Source organism: Garra rufa, chromosome 15, assembly GCF_049309525.1.
Source record: "Garra rufa chromosome 15, GarRuf1.0, whole genome shotgun sequence".
NCBI classification, from domain to species: Eukaryota; Metazoa; Chordata; class Actinopteri; order Cypriniformes; family Cyprinidae; genus Garra; species Garra rufa.
This window is the reverse complement of record NC_133375.1, coordinates 17,276,292-17,295,378: the sequence shown is the minus strand read 5'-3', so window position 1 is coordinate 17,295,378 and position 19,087 is coordinate 17,276,292. Positions and strand designations below refer to the sequence as shown.

The 19,087-nt window shown below is 45.9% G+C and overlaps 1 protein-coding gene across 1 annotated transcript in view; it reads left to right on the top strand.

Annotated features, from left to right (window-relative positions):
• The window catches only part of LOC141287172 (uncharacterized), a 57,704-nt gene that overhangs the window by 30,311 nt on the left and 8,306 nt on the right, over window positions 1–19,087 (top strand). Inside the window, exon 5 of the mRNA XM_073819307.1 lies at window positions 1,623–1,721. Within this exon, the coding sequence (XP_073675408.1) occupies window positions 1,623–1,721 (99 nt within the window). The remainder of the gene's footprint in view (window positions 1–1,622; window positions 1,722–19,087) is intronic.

The window sequence follows — 19,087 nt, the reverse complement described above, 5'->3', positions numbered from 1 at the left end:
CAATGACCTCACCACCTCAGCCACAAAATATAGGCACGCACCCTTCCTTTCATGCCTGTATACTTACTGCCATTTGTCAGAGGTGCATGCTCTCATCTGATTCACAGATTCCCGGACTACAATCTCCCTCCAACTGTCTCTTTTACTCATACACACATGCTTCAACAATACGAGTTGGAGCGGTCCTGTCACAGCAGCAGGGGACACCATTAAACCTCCATCCATGAGCCTTTTTTCCCCCCAGGAAACTCACCCCAGCAGAGAGCTTCTTGCCATCAAACTGGCTTTGGAAGAATGGAGACATCGGTGGGTGGGAGCCCAACATCCGTTTATCATCCATACCAATCATAAGAATCTTAAATATCTGCAGAAAGCCAAGAGGTTGAACTACTGTCAACTGCGGTGGGCTCCTCACTCATTTCAGTTTCTCCATATCCTACCATTCCGATGTGAAAAATGTAAAACCCAATGCCCTGTCCCATCTCAACACTCCTGAAGAGTCTCCTGAGAGGCCGGGACCTGTGATTCCTTCCTGCCTGATTGTGAGTCACATTCCCTCTAAAACTATGGTCTTCCAGAGGACATTTTGTCAGATTGTGGACCTCATTTCATCTCCAGGATCTGAAAGGCATTCTTCTCTCTTGTGGGAGTGACCATGCACCTCTCCCCCAGATACCACCTGCAGTCAAATGGGCAAACAAAGAGGAAGATCCAGGAAATTGGACATTTTCTGCAAACCTTCTGCCATGGTGACAGAAACAGATTACTGAATTGCATGCACCTCTTGCCAATGACCTCACCACCTCAGCCACAAAATATAGGCACGCACCCTTCCTTTCATGCCTGTATACTTACTGCCATTTGTCAGAGGTGCATGCTCTCATCTGATTCACAGACTCCCGGACTACAATCTCCCTCCAACTGTCTCTTTTACTCATCTGGCATTTATAATATGGTAAAACATGTTAAGCACATTGTTACCAAGTTGTTAACATGTCAACAAACACGTTTTTTTATATGCTAGGCTCATAAAGCATGCTGGAGAACATTTTGCAATATGCTAGCAACATGGTAAAATACATTAGCAAAATGTTAAAATGTGTTAAAACATGACAGCATTTTGCTAGCATGGTAAAAAATGTAGAAATGTAGTACAACATTTTAACAACATAGTACAACTTTTTACTTTTTTTGGTAAAACAAACAACATGCTAACAACATGCTAAAGCATGTTACAGCCAGCACCTGTCACGGACTGGCCACAGATGACACCCAATCACAGCATTTTTTCAAATGTATCCAGATTAATTTAGATAGTTGAGTCTCATGCATCAGCCCTCCATCATGGACAGCAGGCTAAATTTGTTTACACTCATTACACTGAAAAAAAGGATAATAAAATTGTGACACAATCACTTACTGTTCTTGTCTGTGCAAAGTTATAAATTCTGTCTTGAGTATGTAAAGTCTGTAAACATAATTATTAAAACTGATTGCAACTATAAGAACATTACTGAGCATTACTTTTTTGACTGTTGTTATAGATGGTACCATATACTTAATACTAAAATTGAAGTTTTAGATTGAAAGATTTATAATGCCTTTTGTGGTGACCTCCACAGGTGTCACAGAAACCCAGCAACAGAGATGTTCTCTCATCTGTGACGTGTACTGTGGCACGGAACAAAGCTATACAGAAGAAACAAGAGCAGATAGAGGAGGTAAATTTGTGTCTTTTTGTTGTGTGAAAGATCAGTGTACACAGTATAATAATTAAAGGCAGTATGATATTGGATTTTACTAATAACAATGAGCACACATGGCAACAGAACATAGTTGTCATTCCTGTTTTTGAGTACTCAATATGATTACCTTCACAGACAGTTTGGTTCTTTAGAAAGACAACCACATTTTCACATCTGTAATTTTCCAAGAGCCACTATAATGTGTAATGTGGGTTTTCATGTGTGGTTTTGGTAATTTACGGAGACAGAGATATGAACTGTATAATCTGAAGTTTTTTGTTTGTTTGTTTGTTTTTTCTATTGATAAAAAAAATCAGTCCCAATGAATTTATTCACTCTTCATACAGTTTCCCTCACTCCTCCATACCATTCTTTAAAAGAGACATATAATAATCATTCAATGGTATTTCTACATGAACATAAATTATGTATTACCATTATTATACAAATGATAAACTATTCTAGTGTTTTCTATTCTAGTCTACTCACTTATATAGTTTAATTACATAATCCACATATCTTCGTTACCTGCAAAACTGATCAGGGAAACAATAGGCTATATTTTTCATACTTTTCTCATTCCCACTAATTGAAGTTTTATCTATGAATGAATCTCTAAAGGGAACCAACTGTCTTCAGAAAAGTTTAAATGGTATTTTAATTTTTATCTGATGAAGTAGCATTTAAGAGCAGAATGTTGCTTTGTTTACAGCCGTTACCAGGGAAATCGCTAAATTTTTGAAGTTCCAAAAGTGCCTCCTACTGCCAGAGAAAAAAAAATTGTGCATTTTCCATAATCCCGTCTGAAGTTTTTGTTTAGACCAATTTGAAAATCCACCCACATAACCCTGTTTTAAATTAATATAATAATTTATACTTTTGACCAGTATTAATTTTGACAAAAAAAAAAAAAAAAATTAGTCTTAGTCATTAGTCTTTTGACTAAAATGCCATATGGTTTTAGTCATATTTTAGTTGATTATTATTTAAGTCTGAGCTGTTTCAACTGAAAGAAACTTGCAATGATTGATCTTAAAATATGTTTTGTCTCAAGATGCACACCAGCAATGCTTTTTCTAAGGCATGTTTAGAAAAAATTACTTAAATGTCCTAATTGAACTATGGCCTAATCCTGGCTAAGTCTAAGAAAACAGGCCTCAATGTCATAAGATTTTAGTCGACTAAATCTACAGCAGATGGGTTTAGTTACAGTGTAATGCATTTATTCTCTAAAAAAAAAGCAATTCTCTAAAATTTCCAAACTCGTTATATAGGATTGATATTAAGATGTTATCATGATTGACATAGATTTAAATGTGACACGCAATATGCCTTTACATTAAAATTAAATAAAACTAGAGGTCAACCGATTGATCTTCCGACAGATTAAAGGAATAGTTCACCCAAAAATGAAAATTTGATGATCTGATTACCCCCAAGGCATCCAAGATGTAGATGACTTTGTTTCTTCAGTAGAACACAAACAAAGATTTTTAACTCAAACTGTCACAGTCTGTTAGTGATTTAATGGCAGTGGATTGGCACCAAACCTTTAAAAAAAAAAAACATGCACAGACAAATCCAAATTACACCCTGCGGCTCGTGGCGATACATGATGTCCTAAGACACGAAACAATCTTTTTTTGTGAGAAACTGAACAGTATTTATATCATTATTTACCTTTGATACACAGCAATGTCTATCTGTCCCGAGCGCGTGCTCAGCATCCGGCACGTTACGTACGCACTCTGGCGTAGTATACGCAAACGCTGGAAGCGAACTGTCGCGTGAATATGACACTCATTGTTTACACCAGTGGTTCTCAATCCTGGTCCTGGGGGACCCCTGCTCTGCACAATTTGCATGTCTCCCTTATTTAACACACCTGACTGAGATCATCAGCTCATTAGGAGAGAGAACTGAACTAACAAGCTGAAGATCTCAATCAGGTGTGTTAAATAAGAGAGACATGCAAAATGTGCAGAGCAGGGGTCCTCCAGGACCAGGATTGAGAACCACTGGTTTACACAGTGCACAGAGATTGTGTGTATAGCGGCTGTTCAAAATGGTAATTACTTGGGCTTATCCTGATTGTTCAAACCAATTTTCAATTCAAAACTAAAAGATTACATTTGCTTGAGCGAACCCATCCGGGACTGTTGACTGTTCACCAATTTCCCCTTCCGGTGTTTGCGTATACTATGCCAGAGCGCGTACACGTGTAATGCGCCGGATGATGAGCTCGTGCTCAGGACAGATGGACATTGCTGTATATCAAAGGTAAAAAATGATATAAATACAGTTTAGTTTTTCGCAGAAAAAAATTGTTTCATGTCTTAGGACATCAATGTATCATCACGAGCCACAGGGTGTAATTTGTATTTGTCTGTGCATGTTTTTTTTTTTTTTTTTACTTTTAAAGGTTTGGTGCCCATCCACTGCCATTAAATGCCTAACAGACTTCAATGGTTTGAGTTAAAAATTTTCATTTGTGTTCTACTGAAGAAACAAAAGAAAGAAGAAAGTCATTTTTAGGTTAACTATCCCTTTAAGCAGCTGATTTTTAGGCATTTTTTGAAGAATCTGCATTGTTCGATTGTGCTGCAAATTAGGCCAATTAATAGGTAGGCGCATCTGCATGCAGCTTTAGATCAGGATCAGGGGTTTGTGGCTCGATTCACGGCTTGTTGCAAACGATTATTTGTCCAAAAAATTCTCTGTTGTGTGGCGTCATTACAATTATTTAACTGCTCCCGATCAAGACGCAGCATCCCCAAACACAAATTGTAAATATCAAACATGTATGATATTTAGGATTCTTGATCGGGCTGCCTGTGATGTGATACCCGCAAGAACCAATGAGAGCAAGCAAGCGTCACTTACCGGATGTTGCGTGCTTCTGTAGCTAAAACTTGACAGCCACAAAAATGCCACAAAAGCAGAATACATCCCCCATATTCTTCTCTATACTTTGTTCCCTATCAGTCGGTCTCTTCGACGTCTTGTCGAGACCGACGAATTGGGATCTCGTCTAGAGAGACCAATCTACTTCGTGTGTATACAAACGAGCCAATGAATATTGGCATGCATGATTGCAGCCAGCTGCAGCTGATCACAGCGTGAGCATATAATGCGCAGCAGGTGCCATGCATTGACAAGCTTTCACTTCAGAGCCGGACCAGTCTACTAGTTTTTTCAAAAAACCAACGTCCCGTTACTTTTGGGGCTCGCCCGACGACCGGATGTCAGTCGCGGCATCGGAGGGAGAGCCAGACTTCTCTGGGGAGGATGACGGCACACTGTCGTCCGCTGGGCGGTCAGTGGTGCCGGATACCGACCCGGAGATGATGGCTATGCTTGCCCGGGCCGCCGAGAGGGTAGGGCTTGAATGGAATCCTCCATCACGTCCCGAGCCCTCCCGGCTGGATGATTGGTATCTCGGGGTGGCCCGCGCTGGTTCTCAGCGTCCCACCCCAGTGCCTTTCTTCCCGGAAGTGCATGATTAGTTCACTTCGACGTGGAAGGCACCTTTTACTGCCCGAAACCGTTTGAGTGGGACCTCCTCCCTCACCACCCTTGATGGCGGACCAGCGCGGGGCTATACGGGGGTCCCGCCGGTGGAGCGTGTGGTCGCGATGCAACTGCTGGTGAAGGAAGTGATACAGCCGGTTCCTCCAGCCAATATGAGGACGGGCTTCTACAGCCCGTACTTCATAGTACCCAAGAAAAGCGGCGGGTTACGGCCGATCTTGGATCTGCGCGTCTTAAACCGGGCCCTTCACAGGCTACCGTTCAAGATGCTCACACAGAAACACATCTTCAGATGTGTCCGTCCCCAAGATTGGTTCGCAGCGATCGACCTGAAGGACGCGTACTTTCATGTTTCAATCCTTCCGCGCCACAGACCCTTTCTGCGGTTTGCGTTCGAGGGCAGAGCATATCAGTACACGGTCCTGCCCTTCGGACTGCCCCTTTCTCCCTGCGTCCTTACGAAAGTCGCGGAAGCGGCCCTTGTTTCTCTCAGAGAACAGTCGCAATTCGCTCGTCATCTACTCCTGTGGAGTCAGAAGCATCTGAGGTCGCTTCGTGCCATTCACATTCCCGGGTTGCTCAACCGTACGGCCGACGAGCTCTCACGAGCTGCGCTTCCCGGAGAGTGGAGACTCCACCCCCAGTCGGTTCAGCTGATTTGGAGACGCTTCTGCGAGGCTCAGGTAGACCTGTTTGCCTCCCCGGAGACGTCCCACTGCCAGTTCTTCTTTTCCCTGACCGAAGGAACTCTCGGCATGGACGCACTGGCCTGCAGCTGGCCGTGGGGCCTTCGCAAATATGCGTTTCCCCCAGTGATCAGGGAGGACGAGGAGCAGGTCCTTCTGGTAGCCCCTTATTGGCCCACTCTGACCTGTTTCCCGAACTTATGCTCCTCGCGACAGCCCCTCCCTGGCAAATTCCTTTGAGGAAGGATCTTCTGACTCAGAGACGGGGCACCCTATGGCACCCGCGTCCAGACCTCTGGAAATTACATGTCTGGTCCCTGGACGGGACGAGGAGGTTCTAAGTGACCTACCCCAAGGGGTAGTTGACACAATTAATTCGACGCGAGCGCAGTCTACAAGACATGCCTACGCCCTAAAATGGAACCTGTTCGTTGATTGGTGTTCCTCTCATAGAGAGGACCCCCGAAGATGCTCGATCAGAGCTGTGATTTCCTTTTTGCAGCAAGGGTTGGAGCGTAGGCTGTCCCCCTCAACCCTTAAAGTCTATGTGGCTGCTATTTCTGCTAACCACGACCTCATAGAAGGAAGGTCGGTAGGGAAGCACGACCTGGTCACCAGGTTTCTTAGGGGCGCCAGAAGGTTAAATCCTACTAGGCCCCCCTCTGTGCCCTCTTGGGACCTGTCTCTAGTGCTCACAGCGCTACAGCAGGCTCCCTTTGAGCCTTTGCAGTCAGTAGAGCTGAAGTTTCTTTCAATGAAAACTCTGCTCCTGCTTGCATTGGCTTCCATCAAGAGGGTAGGTGACCTGCACGCATTTTCGGTCGACGATTTGTGCCTAGAGTTTGGCCAGCGGATTCCCAGGTAACACTGAGGCCCCGGCCTGGTTATGTGCCCAAGGTTCCCACTACTCCCTTTAGGGACCAAGTGGTGAGCCTGCAAGCGCTGCCCTCGGAGGAGGCAGACCCAGCCCTAGCTTTGCTCTGTCCCATCCGAGCACTAAGATGCTACGTTGCCCGGACACAAAGCTTCAGGACCTCAGACCAGCTCTTTGTGTGTCATGGAGGCAGGCAGAAGGGGAATGCCGTCTCCAAGCAGAGGATGGCCCACTGGATAGTGGATGCCATTACCCTGGCCTATCAGGTTCAGGGTGTGCCCTGCCCCCTCAGGCTGAGAGCACACTCAACTAGGAGTGTTGCATCCTCCTGGGCGTTGGCTCGTGGCGCCTCGCTAAATGACATTTGTAGAGCGGCGGGCTGGGCGACCCCTAACACTTTCACTAGGTTCTATAGCCTTCATGTAGACACAGTTTCCTCCTGTGTTCTCACCTCAAACGGGTAGAGGCACAGAGAGGCTTTGGGTCGGCTTGCTATACTGCTCCAGAGTAACCTGAGAGTAACTCTGTCGAGTTCCTCCGCTGAGCTTGACAGCCGACGTAGCGGAACGTCAGGTGTCAGGCCCTCACTCAATGAATCCTTCAGAACCGGTAGAGGACTAGGCTCCACGTAGAGACTTAACTGCATCTCTTACGATTTTCCACATTGCTCCGAACCTCCTACTGGAAGGACGTGAGCTCCACATATGCCCAGTGCTCCAGCTTCACTGAAATGGGTGGTGCTGTGTTATACGGTGACTGGTTTTCCTTTGTGCGAGACCCTGGCCAAGCCAGTAAACTGACCCAGGAGGCCCGCTCAGGACACTGGAAGGGGCAGCAGCCACGGCGCTTTGTTAGGGATCCCAATTCGTCGGTCTCGACGAGACGTCGAAGAGACCGACTAATAGGGAACGTCTCGGTTACGTGTTGTAACCCTCGTTCCCTGAAGGAGGGAACAGAGACGTCTCGTCCCATCGCCGTGGCTCCTGTACCACCGCTGTACGGCCGGGCCCGTCCCGGCTCCTCAGCGAAACCTTGTCTATGCATGGCACCTGCTGCGCATTATATGCTCACACTGTGATCAGCTGCAGCTGGCTGCAATCATGCATGCCAATATTCATTGGCTCGTTTGTATACACACAAAGTAGATTGGTCTCTCTAGGCGAGATCCCAATTCGTCGGTCTCGACGAGACGTCTCCGTTCCCTCCTTCAGGGAACGAGGGTTACAATACGTTACCGAGATGTTTTTCACAGTGAAACAAAACGTGCACAGAGAGAGCCAACTGACAATGTCCATTGTCTTCAATTTGTTTTTCTTCTCTAGTTACGTTTGATCTTGCGAGTCTCTGTGAGATCTTGTGTGACTGTGAAATCGTTCCTACGGTCAACAAGAGGATTATAAGGCTAAAAATCGGTACAGTGTCTTCATGTCTGTGGTCTCCCATGGTTTTAAAATCGGTTAAGATTTGAAAATCGTCTAGTGTGCAGCCAACTTAAGACTTATTAAACACGTAACACTGCCTCTTGTGTGCAATTCAGACAGAACTTCTGGCTAAAACGTGCACGTTAACTTTTCTCATTAAATGTATCTGTGAGTCTGAAATAGTCTCCACGACATCATCGCTTACGGTCAGTGCAGACTTAAGTAGTTATGAGCAGCAGGCTGTGTAATATGGGGATGCAAACTTGTCACCTTTCGGCGAAACACGCTCACGCTTCTTCCTATTATAACAATATGAAAGAATACACATGGTGTAAATAGGAGATTGATTGTGTAGTTAGTCATTGACTATGTCAGTAGTTTTCACATGAGTAAGCTCAGTCAGTTGCGATATTAGGGGAGCGCCCTTTGTTTGGTTTCTCTTTATAATCTATTCACAATTATTCACAAAATATAATTATTTCACAATTATTAAGTCATAAAGTTTCATTTCTAAATTATTCGTAAACGACTCATGTGAAGCAGTTCGAAGAAATAGTCTCTCTAAATTTTTTTGTTGTTGTTATTCTGTCTATCACTGTTCAAATAAACCTGCTATTAAAATTATAGATTGATTGTTTCTTTGTCAGTGGGCAGACATACTGTAACAAGGACTCAACGATAGTGTTGTAAGATCGTTGTCAAAACAGGCAGGGTCAAACACCAACAAACAGGAATATCCAAGGCAAGACAAAACGTAATCCAATAGGCAGGCGAGGGTCAAAATCCAAAAGGGCAGTCCAAAGTAACAAATAAAACAAGACAATAAAACAAGGCAAAACTATGGCAATGGAAATACAGACAATGACTATAACTATGGCAATGAAAAACGTCTAGGTTACGTATGTAACCCCTGTTCCCTGAGGACAGGGAACGAGACGCTGCGTCCTGTCGGACACTATGGGAACTGCCTTCAGCATGACCGGTTCTGAAACAAGGTATAGAACAACGACAGTGAACTTGACACTGGCCGGCGCCAGCCCGTGACGTCATCAGCAGGTGCCTGCTTAGTATAAAAGCAGGTGCCTGAGAGCACAACACCATCTTTTTGTCGGACGGAGGTCTGTGCAGGGCCCGAGGCATGGCCCCGAGACGCAGCGTCTCGTTCCCTGTCCTCAGGAAACAGGGGTTACATACGTAACCTAGACGTTCCCTTCCGGAGGGAACTCTACGCTGCGTCCTGTCGGACACTATGGGAACGTTTATACCAACGCTGCCATGCCGAGGGATAAGTGATCAAACTGACTGAATGAGGAGTCAAGAAGGAAAATCACCCCTGCTTCAGCGAGAGTCGCTGGGGTCCAGTGACCTGCCACGGCTAGCTCGGCTACCTATGTATACTCAACACTGAGGGTATTCAGTGAGGCTGAATAGCCTGTGCAACCAGAACTACCCGAGTGGAGCTTCTGCTCAGAGGGAATCTACAGAGTGGAGGTCTCATGACCTAACTACACTTGACACTGACGATGGTCTGTGAGGCTGAATAGCCTGTGCAACAGGCCTGTCTAAGTGGAGATTTTCTGAGGAGTGGAGGCTTCAACGAAAGGAAGCCTGGCAACACTCTGCGCCTTCCAGAGAGCAACTCTAAGAATGGAGGTGCCGTGGCACCTCTACACTCAAAACCTGGAGGTAGTCAGTGAGGCTGAGTAGCCTGTGCAGCAGAACTACCTACAAGGAGTTCAGAGGAGTGACTGCTTCAAAGGAAGCCAGAAAAGCACTCTGTGTCTTGCAAAGGAAAACTCTAAGAGTGGGGGTCTCGTGACCCATCTACACTTCAACACTGAGAGTAGTCAGTGAGGCTGAATAGCCTGGGCAGCAGAACTACCTGAGTGGAGTTTCTGCAAAGTGGCGGCTTTGGTAAGAAGAAGCCTGGTACCACTCTGCACCCAGCAGAGGACGACTCTAAGGATGGAGGTCTGAGACCTATCTACACCCAATACTAGAGGTGGTCCGCGAAGCTGAATAGCCTGTGCAGTCGGACCGCCTATTTCTAGTGAATCTCTGGAGGCAACGAAGGACTCTGAGTGAGTCTGGAGAGTGGAGGCTTCTGAGAAGAAGCCCGACAACATCTCATAGAAGGGAGACTCTGATAGTGGAGGTCTGATGACCTAACTACACCTCGACACAGATGGTAATCAGCGAGGCTGAGTAGCCTATGCGACAGTACCTAGTGGAGCCTAGTGCAGTGTTCTGCGAGCAGCAGAAGGACTCTAAGAGTCCCATGACCTACTACACTTCAACACTGCAGGTGTTCATCGAGGCTGAATAGCCTATGCGACAGTACTACCTGAGTGGAGTCTGGAGAGTGGAGGCTTTCAAGAGAGGGAGCCTGACACACCTTCGTGCTTAGCAAAGAAGAACTCTTGAGAGTGGAGGTCTCATGACCTATCTACACTCTAATCCTGAAGGTCATCCGCGAGGCTGACTAGCCTGTGCGACAGAATTACCTTCGTTTTTGGAGCTCTTCTGGAGAGTGGAGGCCTGAAGAGGCGTCGACACTCAATCCTGCTAGCAGTGCTATCTGGATTGGAGTTGAAAAAACTAAAAAGGTTTTGTACGAAACCAACTCAAACAATGGGACGGAGGTTTTACCTGCGTGACCCACACCGTGAAGGATTTAGAAAAGGACCCGCCAGTGGGGGAAGACCTTTACCACCAACGTGGATTTGAGAAAAATGCGTGAGCGCATTTACCACACATGTGGATTTTAAGGAGTGCTCAAGGACTTGCGTGAGTAAACATCACCAATGTGGTTTTAAGTAGGTGCCCAGAGCATAGCGAGAGGATCACCAGACTGCAGTCTCTAGGCGATATATGTCTCTCATTATAGAGGACTTTACAGAGAGGAGGCCTTCTAGGCCTGCTACACTCAGTTCTGGCGGATTGGGTTTTAGTCACAATACCAGACAATAATTTAGCGAGGCCCAGAATGGGGCCTATCAGCTAAATATATAAGATTTCTACTTCAAAGCGGGGCTTTTTTTTTTTTTTACATATTCTCGTATGTATATGTATGCTAGATCATGTCTATACCAAGCTTACTCTTTAGCGGAGGTTTTTTTTTTTTTTTTTCAAAACCTGACAACGCTTAACCCAGGAGGGGTTTTCCACGAGTGGAGGTCTCTACACACTGTTTTCCTTTTTTATTTAAAACGAGGGGAGACCTGGCTACACTCGGCACTTGGTGGCAGTAGAGCTCAAGAGGAGCTCGAAAACTGCAATAAAAATCACCCAAGCGGAGCTGGCAGACAAAAAAGGAAACATACACATACATATTTGAATATTTTTATTTATTTAAAGTGTCTTTATTGTTCACCTGCCGGGCCATCAGATTGAGTATCTCATCATTGGCCCAGCCCCAGAGTCTTGCGAGGGGGAAAGGAAGGGGCAGGTGGCCGAACGGACGTGAGGGGAACCGGAGAGGAGACTCTAGGTGCCCGCCCCAGGCCTGCCGCCACGCCGGCGCTGGATCGTCTCCCTTAGATCCCCTCTCCTATGCCGCACATCACGCCTCCTCTGGGACCGGCTCCTCCCGGGGGGAGGGCCCCGAGTGGCCACACTGGCGACCTGGCCTCATCTCTGGTCATCCCTGGACCAGAACGGGCCCGGTTTTCCCCGGTGTTCAGGTGGGGGCGTGGACCGGCGAGGAATACATGACTTGAAAGCCGCCGAGCGCGCATTCGCCTCTCTGAATCTCTCGACCACCGCCTCGACGGATGTGCCGAATAACTCAGAGGGCGAAACCGGCGAATCGAGGAGAAAACGTTTTTCTTTCTCCCCGATGTCCGCCAGGTTCACCCACAGATGTCTCTCCGTGGCCACCATAGCCGACATGGACCTGCCCACCGCGGTCGCTGTCTGCTTGGTGGCCCTCAGAGAGAGGTCTGTGGTGCGGCGCAGCTCGGCCACCTCCTCCGGGGAAAGCCCCAGACCACGGTCCAAATCTCTCAGCAGATCAGCCTGGTACGCTTGCAGCACCGCCACCGTGTGCAGAGCAGCACCAGCCTGACCCGCTGCCGCATATGCCCTGCCATTCAGCCACGATGTTTCTTTCAGCGGCTTAGAAGGCAGGGTCGGAGCGTTCAGGGTCAATGTCCCTCCCGCTGAGAAATAGTTCGCGAACGTCTGCTCAATGGGGGGCATCGACGCATATCCACGCTCCAGCATTCCCTCGACATCAGCATAATTCACATGCTGATGTCGGTGAATGCGGGCTGAATATGGCCTGTCCCATGCCTTCTCGATCTCTTTATGCAGATCAGGAAGGAATGGGAGGCTCACGGGAGCTGGCTTGTCATAACCGGGAAGAAACCGCTCGTCCAGTCTGCCCAGAGCGGCCTCTTCCCTAGCGGGCTTCCACTGGAGTTCCAAACGGGTAGCCACGCGGTCCATGACAGACATCAGCTCCTCATATGCGGGGCAAGGAGGCTGTATGGACTCAGAGATATCATCTTGTTCCATCTCAGCCTCCTGCTCGCCCTGGCTTGAAGCCAAAAGAGCACTCGCTGCAGGATCGGAAGATGTGAGAGACAACACATCTTCCGCTAGCAGCGCGTCCTCATCTCTGGCTGACGGGCGCGAGAGACTAACTCCTCTCTCAAAATCGTCAGCCAGCTCCACCTGAGATCCCCAGGACCTCAGCCGCCGGGCAGCCTCAGCTGCCGCGGGGCCGGAGCCGCGTGGGGCAGATGGATGGCCCGATTCCCTCGAGAAAAGGGCCAGACGAGAACGGAGTTTCTTCATAGTGAAACCCTCACAATGGACGTTCCTCACAATCCGTTCCCTCAAGAACGGAACGCGCGTGCTCTTCACCCAAACACATTACACAGAGGTCGTGCGCGTCATCAGGTGTCAGATTTCTCTGACACGGATCCGCGCACTTCCTAAATAGTTTACCTCTAGGCATCGTTATACTCACTCGCTAGAACGGAGGACTCTGAAGACAAAAAGATGGTGTTGTGCTCTCAGGCACCTGCTTTTATACTAAGCAGGCACCTGCTGATGACGTCACGGGCTGGCGCCGGCCAGTGTCAAGTTCACTGTCGTTGTTCTATACCTTGTTTCAGAACCGGTCATGCTGAAGGCAGTTCCCATAGTGTCCGACAGGACGCAGCGTAGAGTTCCCTCCGGAAGGGAACAAGGAAATGCTTGGTAGAGTCCGCAAAGGCAAAACAATACTTCGCCAAGACCTGTTTGGCATGGGCATCCTTATATGGCTGCCAAACGGGAAGTAACCATAGAAGGAAGCAGAGGGAGCAGTAACAGTCAGTACTGGGCAAGGGCTCCCTCTGCTGGCATACAAAATCAGCAGGGGATCAAATATTTTTTTCCCTGGTGACCAGAGTAACTTTGTGACGTTTCCACTTCAACGTTGTGGATCAATAGTTGTGTGCTGGTAATCATTTGGTAATTTTTTATAATTATTCATTTTCTATGGGTGGACATGAAATAGTTTAACCATTCTGTCCATGGTGGAAGATACAAGACATAAGTTGTTTTTGAGACACACTGTTTTCTTCTTTATTTACATAATAGTTTTATGGAGCAAGTAAATAAATGCAAAATCACCCAGAGTCATGCATTTTGGCTCTAATTTGATAGTAATTTGATGATAATAATGCAAAGGTGTGTATACATTTTTTTAACTGGTTTTAAATGGTTTTATTTTATTTTATTTTTTCCTAAATTGAAATGTAAATAAAGTGTATGCATTTCATCAACTTTATTGTAGATCAGGGGCCGCAGCCCTGCAGGGTTTAGTTCCAACCCTGCTCCAACACAAAAACCATGTAGTTTTCAAATAAGCCTGAAGGACTTGATTAGCTGGATCAGGTGTGTTTAACTGGGGTTAAAGCTGAACACTGCAGCGCTGAGACCTACCAGGAACTCGACACCCCTGTTCTAGATCATTCTTAACTGTTTAAAAATTGTTTTATTCAGTTGAATGGAAATGTCTCAATTCTGTGGCATAAACAAATTCAATAATTAGCAGAAAAGGTGCAAAACCATAGACTCAAATGTAAAAGGGAAATCAGAGCACAGGTTCACTAGCTGCCTGGTGAGTGTGGGTAGTAGTGTGAATGAGAAATGAAAACCCTGAAGTGGATCTATAGCAGCAGAGTGATTTGATTACAAATGCTTTTAGCATGGATTGAAATCCATTTTTCTGATCTTCCCATCAAATACATTACTGGAAAGGTAAAAAGGGGCAGTGACTTAGGCCACGTAGCCTCCCACCTGTTATGCATATGCTCAGGTTGTACATTCTAGCTATTGTAATGTCATATACTTTATACAGCAAACATACAGCACAGCAGAAATCATAAGAGTAGTGCTATGTTTCATATAATCTGTAAATAAGTGTCTTTGGTGAGCTACACAAGGTGTCTAAGCTAAATCTACTTCTATTATACAGTGTGTTTTCATTGCAATCATAGTCATTCCATCTATTTTCAAGAAACTGCACAGCAGAGCTCATGATGCGATGACTCAGATACATGCGGAGTGATAATTTAACCCTCCAACACACACACAGAGACACACCATCTCTATGGTTACCACAGATGAGGCAGTAGGTGCTATTTTGAAGTGATCTGGTAATAGCTAGCAGCTCAAACACACACATAGTTACCTATAGTAACTACAAGACAGACTGCAGTAATTATTTCAAGTCCTTTGATCACAGATGCCTGCTTCTCCACATATAAATAATCATAAATGGTAATACTTTAGATTAAGGAACACCATTCACATTCAAGTTGTTTAATTGCATTCATATTACTAGCATATTGTCTGTTTATTATTACTTATAAAGCACATATTAATACTTTGTTCTGCATGACCATATTGTAGATCCCCTAACTTACGGTAAAAAATGGTAGGCTACTTTAAAATAGATAACACAGCATGGTAATTAGGTAATACTACTACTACTATTACTTCTACTACTAATAATAATAGTCAGGGGTGCACACACCCAAGTGGACCGTGTTCCAGTAGAGAAGTCAAAAATATTTAATATTTTTCTTTAATGTCTTTGTTGAATGTTCTCCTTAAATGTTCATTATATCTAATTTTTTTAAAAATTTACTCATGTTTTATGATGTTTTGGATTATATGATGATTATGACGTTGAGTATAATATGTGAAACCATTTGTATTCTCAAATGTTACATATATATTTTTTCTTTGGAAAATTAATATTAAAAAAAGAGACAAGAAAAACAAAATGGACGCATCCATTGTTAGTGATACTAGTAAATTAAAAACACATAAAAAGTGGTATTTTGCACAGATAATGCCACAGTCATTAGCGTGTCAGTGAATGTCACAATTTTGTGTTTTGAAATCAGCAGATTTATGCATTTAGTTTGAATTTAAATCTTGCACAGTATTACAGTTAGTCGACAAATGTTGATTGTGCATTAAAGGGGCGATGAACTGAGAAACCAAAATTTCCTTGACTTTTTGACATATAAGAGGTCATTGTACTATAAATACATCCTGTACGTTTCGGAACTCAAAACTTTAAACTTCGTTAGTCTAATAACAGCTTATATTGAAGGCAGTCTGCCAAAACGACAGGTTTTGGAATGTTCCTATGTATTATCCACAGAAGAAGATCGACATCACTGCCTGTTTAGCCCCGCCCACTGATTCACACATAGTGTTTACCAGAGAGGCGAACGTGCAGGTCTACGCAGAAACCAAATGATAAAGATGGCTTTGAAAACAACAGGATCCTCTGCAATATTAATTTGAGGAGAGAGAAAAAAACAGTCTGCATTGCCTTTCTACTGATCCCAACATTAGGAATAAGAGGAGGAACTTTATTTTTAATGAAGTTCCAGTCAGTAAGAACTCTGTCCTTTGTTTGACACCGCAGACGCCTACCACATGGTCAATAAAACGGCAATTTCCTTCTTCTCTCTGCTTTATTCACAGCATTTCTGGCCCTCCACAAGATGGCCAGACGCTGATTTCTCAAACCAGAACATGTTGGGACATACATCTTGTGTCACTACATGTTCTACAAAATCAAATTTGAATTCATTAGACAAAACACCATGTGGCCTACGGGGCTTCTCACCTCCAGCCACTGTGTTTTTTGCTCCGACCAGCCACAATGTCCCCACTTCAGCTACCTCGGGTGTAGTTCCCTTGGGACCACTGGCAGAGAGTCTAAAAGATTGTCTGAACCTTCCCAATCCCTCTCGTTGGTTTCTCAGGTCCATCTGACTCGGCTACGTGATTCAGTTTGTGAGGCGTCCACCCAAGTTCAGCTCCATCCTCTTTACCTCAGTTCAAGACGAGAGTGCTGCAGTTCATTGTACCCAAGAAGGGTGGTGGACTCTGGAATCTTGGACTTGAGAGTTTTGGATCGGGCCCTTCACAAGCTCCCGTTCAAAATGCTAACTCCCAAACACATTCTCACGTGTGTCAGGGATAAGGATTGGTTTGTGGCAATAGACCTGAAGGATGCGTACTTTCATGTCTCGATCCTTTTCATGCAACCTCAGGGGTCTGGAAAGGCCCTCAATTGCATTGACATATCAGTTGCCTGGTGTTGCTGACAGTGCTTTTGGCCTTGAAGAGGTTCCAACTTTTTGTTCAGGGCAAGCATGTGTTGGTCTGGACAGACAACACAGCAACTGTAGCATACCAGGGTGGTGTCCGCTCCTTTCGCATGTCGCAACTGGCCCGCCATCTCTTACTCTGGAGCCAGCACAGACTCAAGTCTCTGCATGCTACTCATATTCAGGGCAAACTCAATCTTGTGGCTGATTCTCTCTCAAGACAAGTTGTGCTCCAGGGTGGGTGAGACGGTCCAGCTGATTTGGAGTTGATTCGGCTCAGGTGGATCTGTTTGCCTCACTGAAATCCACTCACTGCCAGTTATGGTACAGCCTGACAGAGGCCCCCTTTGGTACAGATGCACTGGCACACAGCTGGCCCAGGGGCCTACGCAAGTATGCCTTTCCCCCAGTGAGCCTCATTGCTCAGACACTGTGCAAAGTCAGGGAGGACAGAGAACAGCCCCTGCTGGTGGCCCCATATTGGCCCAGCAGGACGTGCTTCTTGGAGCTTGTGATCCTGTCTTCCAACCCTCCCTGGCGTATTCCTCTTAGAAGGGACCTCCTCTCTTTGGGGAAGGGCACACTCTGGCACCCACACCCAGATCTCTGGAACCTCCAACTATGGTCCTTGGATGCAACCAGGAGGATTTCAGAGACCTTCCATCTGCAGTGGTAAATACTCTTGTGCAGGCCAGAGCCCCCTCCACTAGGTGGCTTGAAATGGCGCATTTTTGTGAACTGGTGTTCTTTCCAAGGGGAAGGACCCACGGAGATGTGGCGTTGAATCAGTGCTTTCCTTCCTCCAAGGAGGCCTGGATAGGCAACTTTCTGCTTCAACACTCAAGGTCCAGGGGGCAGCAATATCGGACAACCATGACCTGCTGAAAGGCACGATTTGGTTATCTGATTCCTCAGAAGTGCCAGAAGAGTGAACCCTCCCAGGCTGCACCTCATCCCTTCCCAGGAAGGGGAATTCAACCTGTCCCTGTTATGCCCAGTCTGTGCCCTGCACATTTACACTGAACACACTCAGACAAAGAGCTGATCAGAACGTCTAAAATCCTGTTTTGGAGGACAGCAGAAGGGGAATGCTGTCTCCAAACATGCAAATGTGGATGCAATCCGTATGGCCTACCAGGCCAGAGGTCTACCCTGCCCACTGGGAGTGAGAGCCCACTCGACCAGGGGAGTCGCTGCCTCGACAGCTTTGGCAAATGGGGTCTCTCTAACAGACATTTGCAGAGCTGCAGGTTGTGCACCTAACACATTCGCCAGACTCTACAATCTGCGAATAGAACCAGTGTCTTGCTAAACGCAAGCTCTGCCCTTAGGGTGATTACGCTTCTTCAGTTCAGTAAGTTTCCTCAGGTGAATCCTGAACCACTCCTTCCATCACTCCAGCACATTTTACCTAGCTAAGTTCGGTGGAGGAACTTACTATCAGAACCCAATACAAAGTAGGTTGCCTCATGTGAACTCTTGTATTGGAATGGTGCTCCTAATGCAGCCCCATCTGTTTATTTCCCAACTATATTCCATAGAGATTTGGTGTTTCCCTTTGAGACAGACTCCGTCTCTAGGTTCTGAGTTTGGTTTTCTCTCCTTGTGTGGAGCCCAACTCAGAATCCTCCCTTTGTAGCACTCCCTCAGTGAGTCCTTAGGCGGGTATTCACATGTTACCTCCCCTGCGGGTAGGTACCACCCCCTGCGAGGTACAGTCACTGTCCTAACGTTTTTCCAAGATTCTCAGCTGTTTTATTCTGTTTACCATGAGGAAAGGCTCTGGCTGAAAGGACCTCTGAAGCTCTCCAGTAGGGAGCAGGTCAAGTTCTTGGTCAGGTCAGTAACGGGAGTGACATACATCATTTGATTTGCACTGAGTTATTTATTTTGAACCTAAATCACAGCGACTGTAATGAGACGTGTAGAACGAGACGAAAGACGATATTCAAACAAACAATATATTTAATATAAATCTTCAAGAGGAACCAGGCAGGAACAGGCAGGAACACTGAGAGCTTTCACACACAACTAACAACATTAAGGACCGACAATACACTGAACTCAAAGACAGACTTATAAAGGGTAACTCATAATTAAACACAGGTGACGGTGATTACACAAACGAGGACTAAACCAAATGATCACAAAATGACAGGGGGAGACAATGGGAAAAACCAAAGATCAAAAACAGACG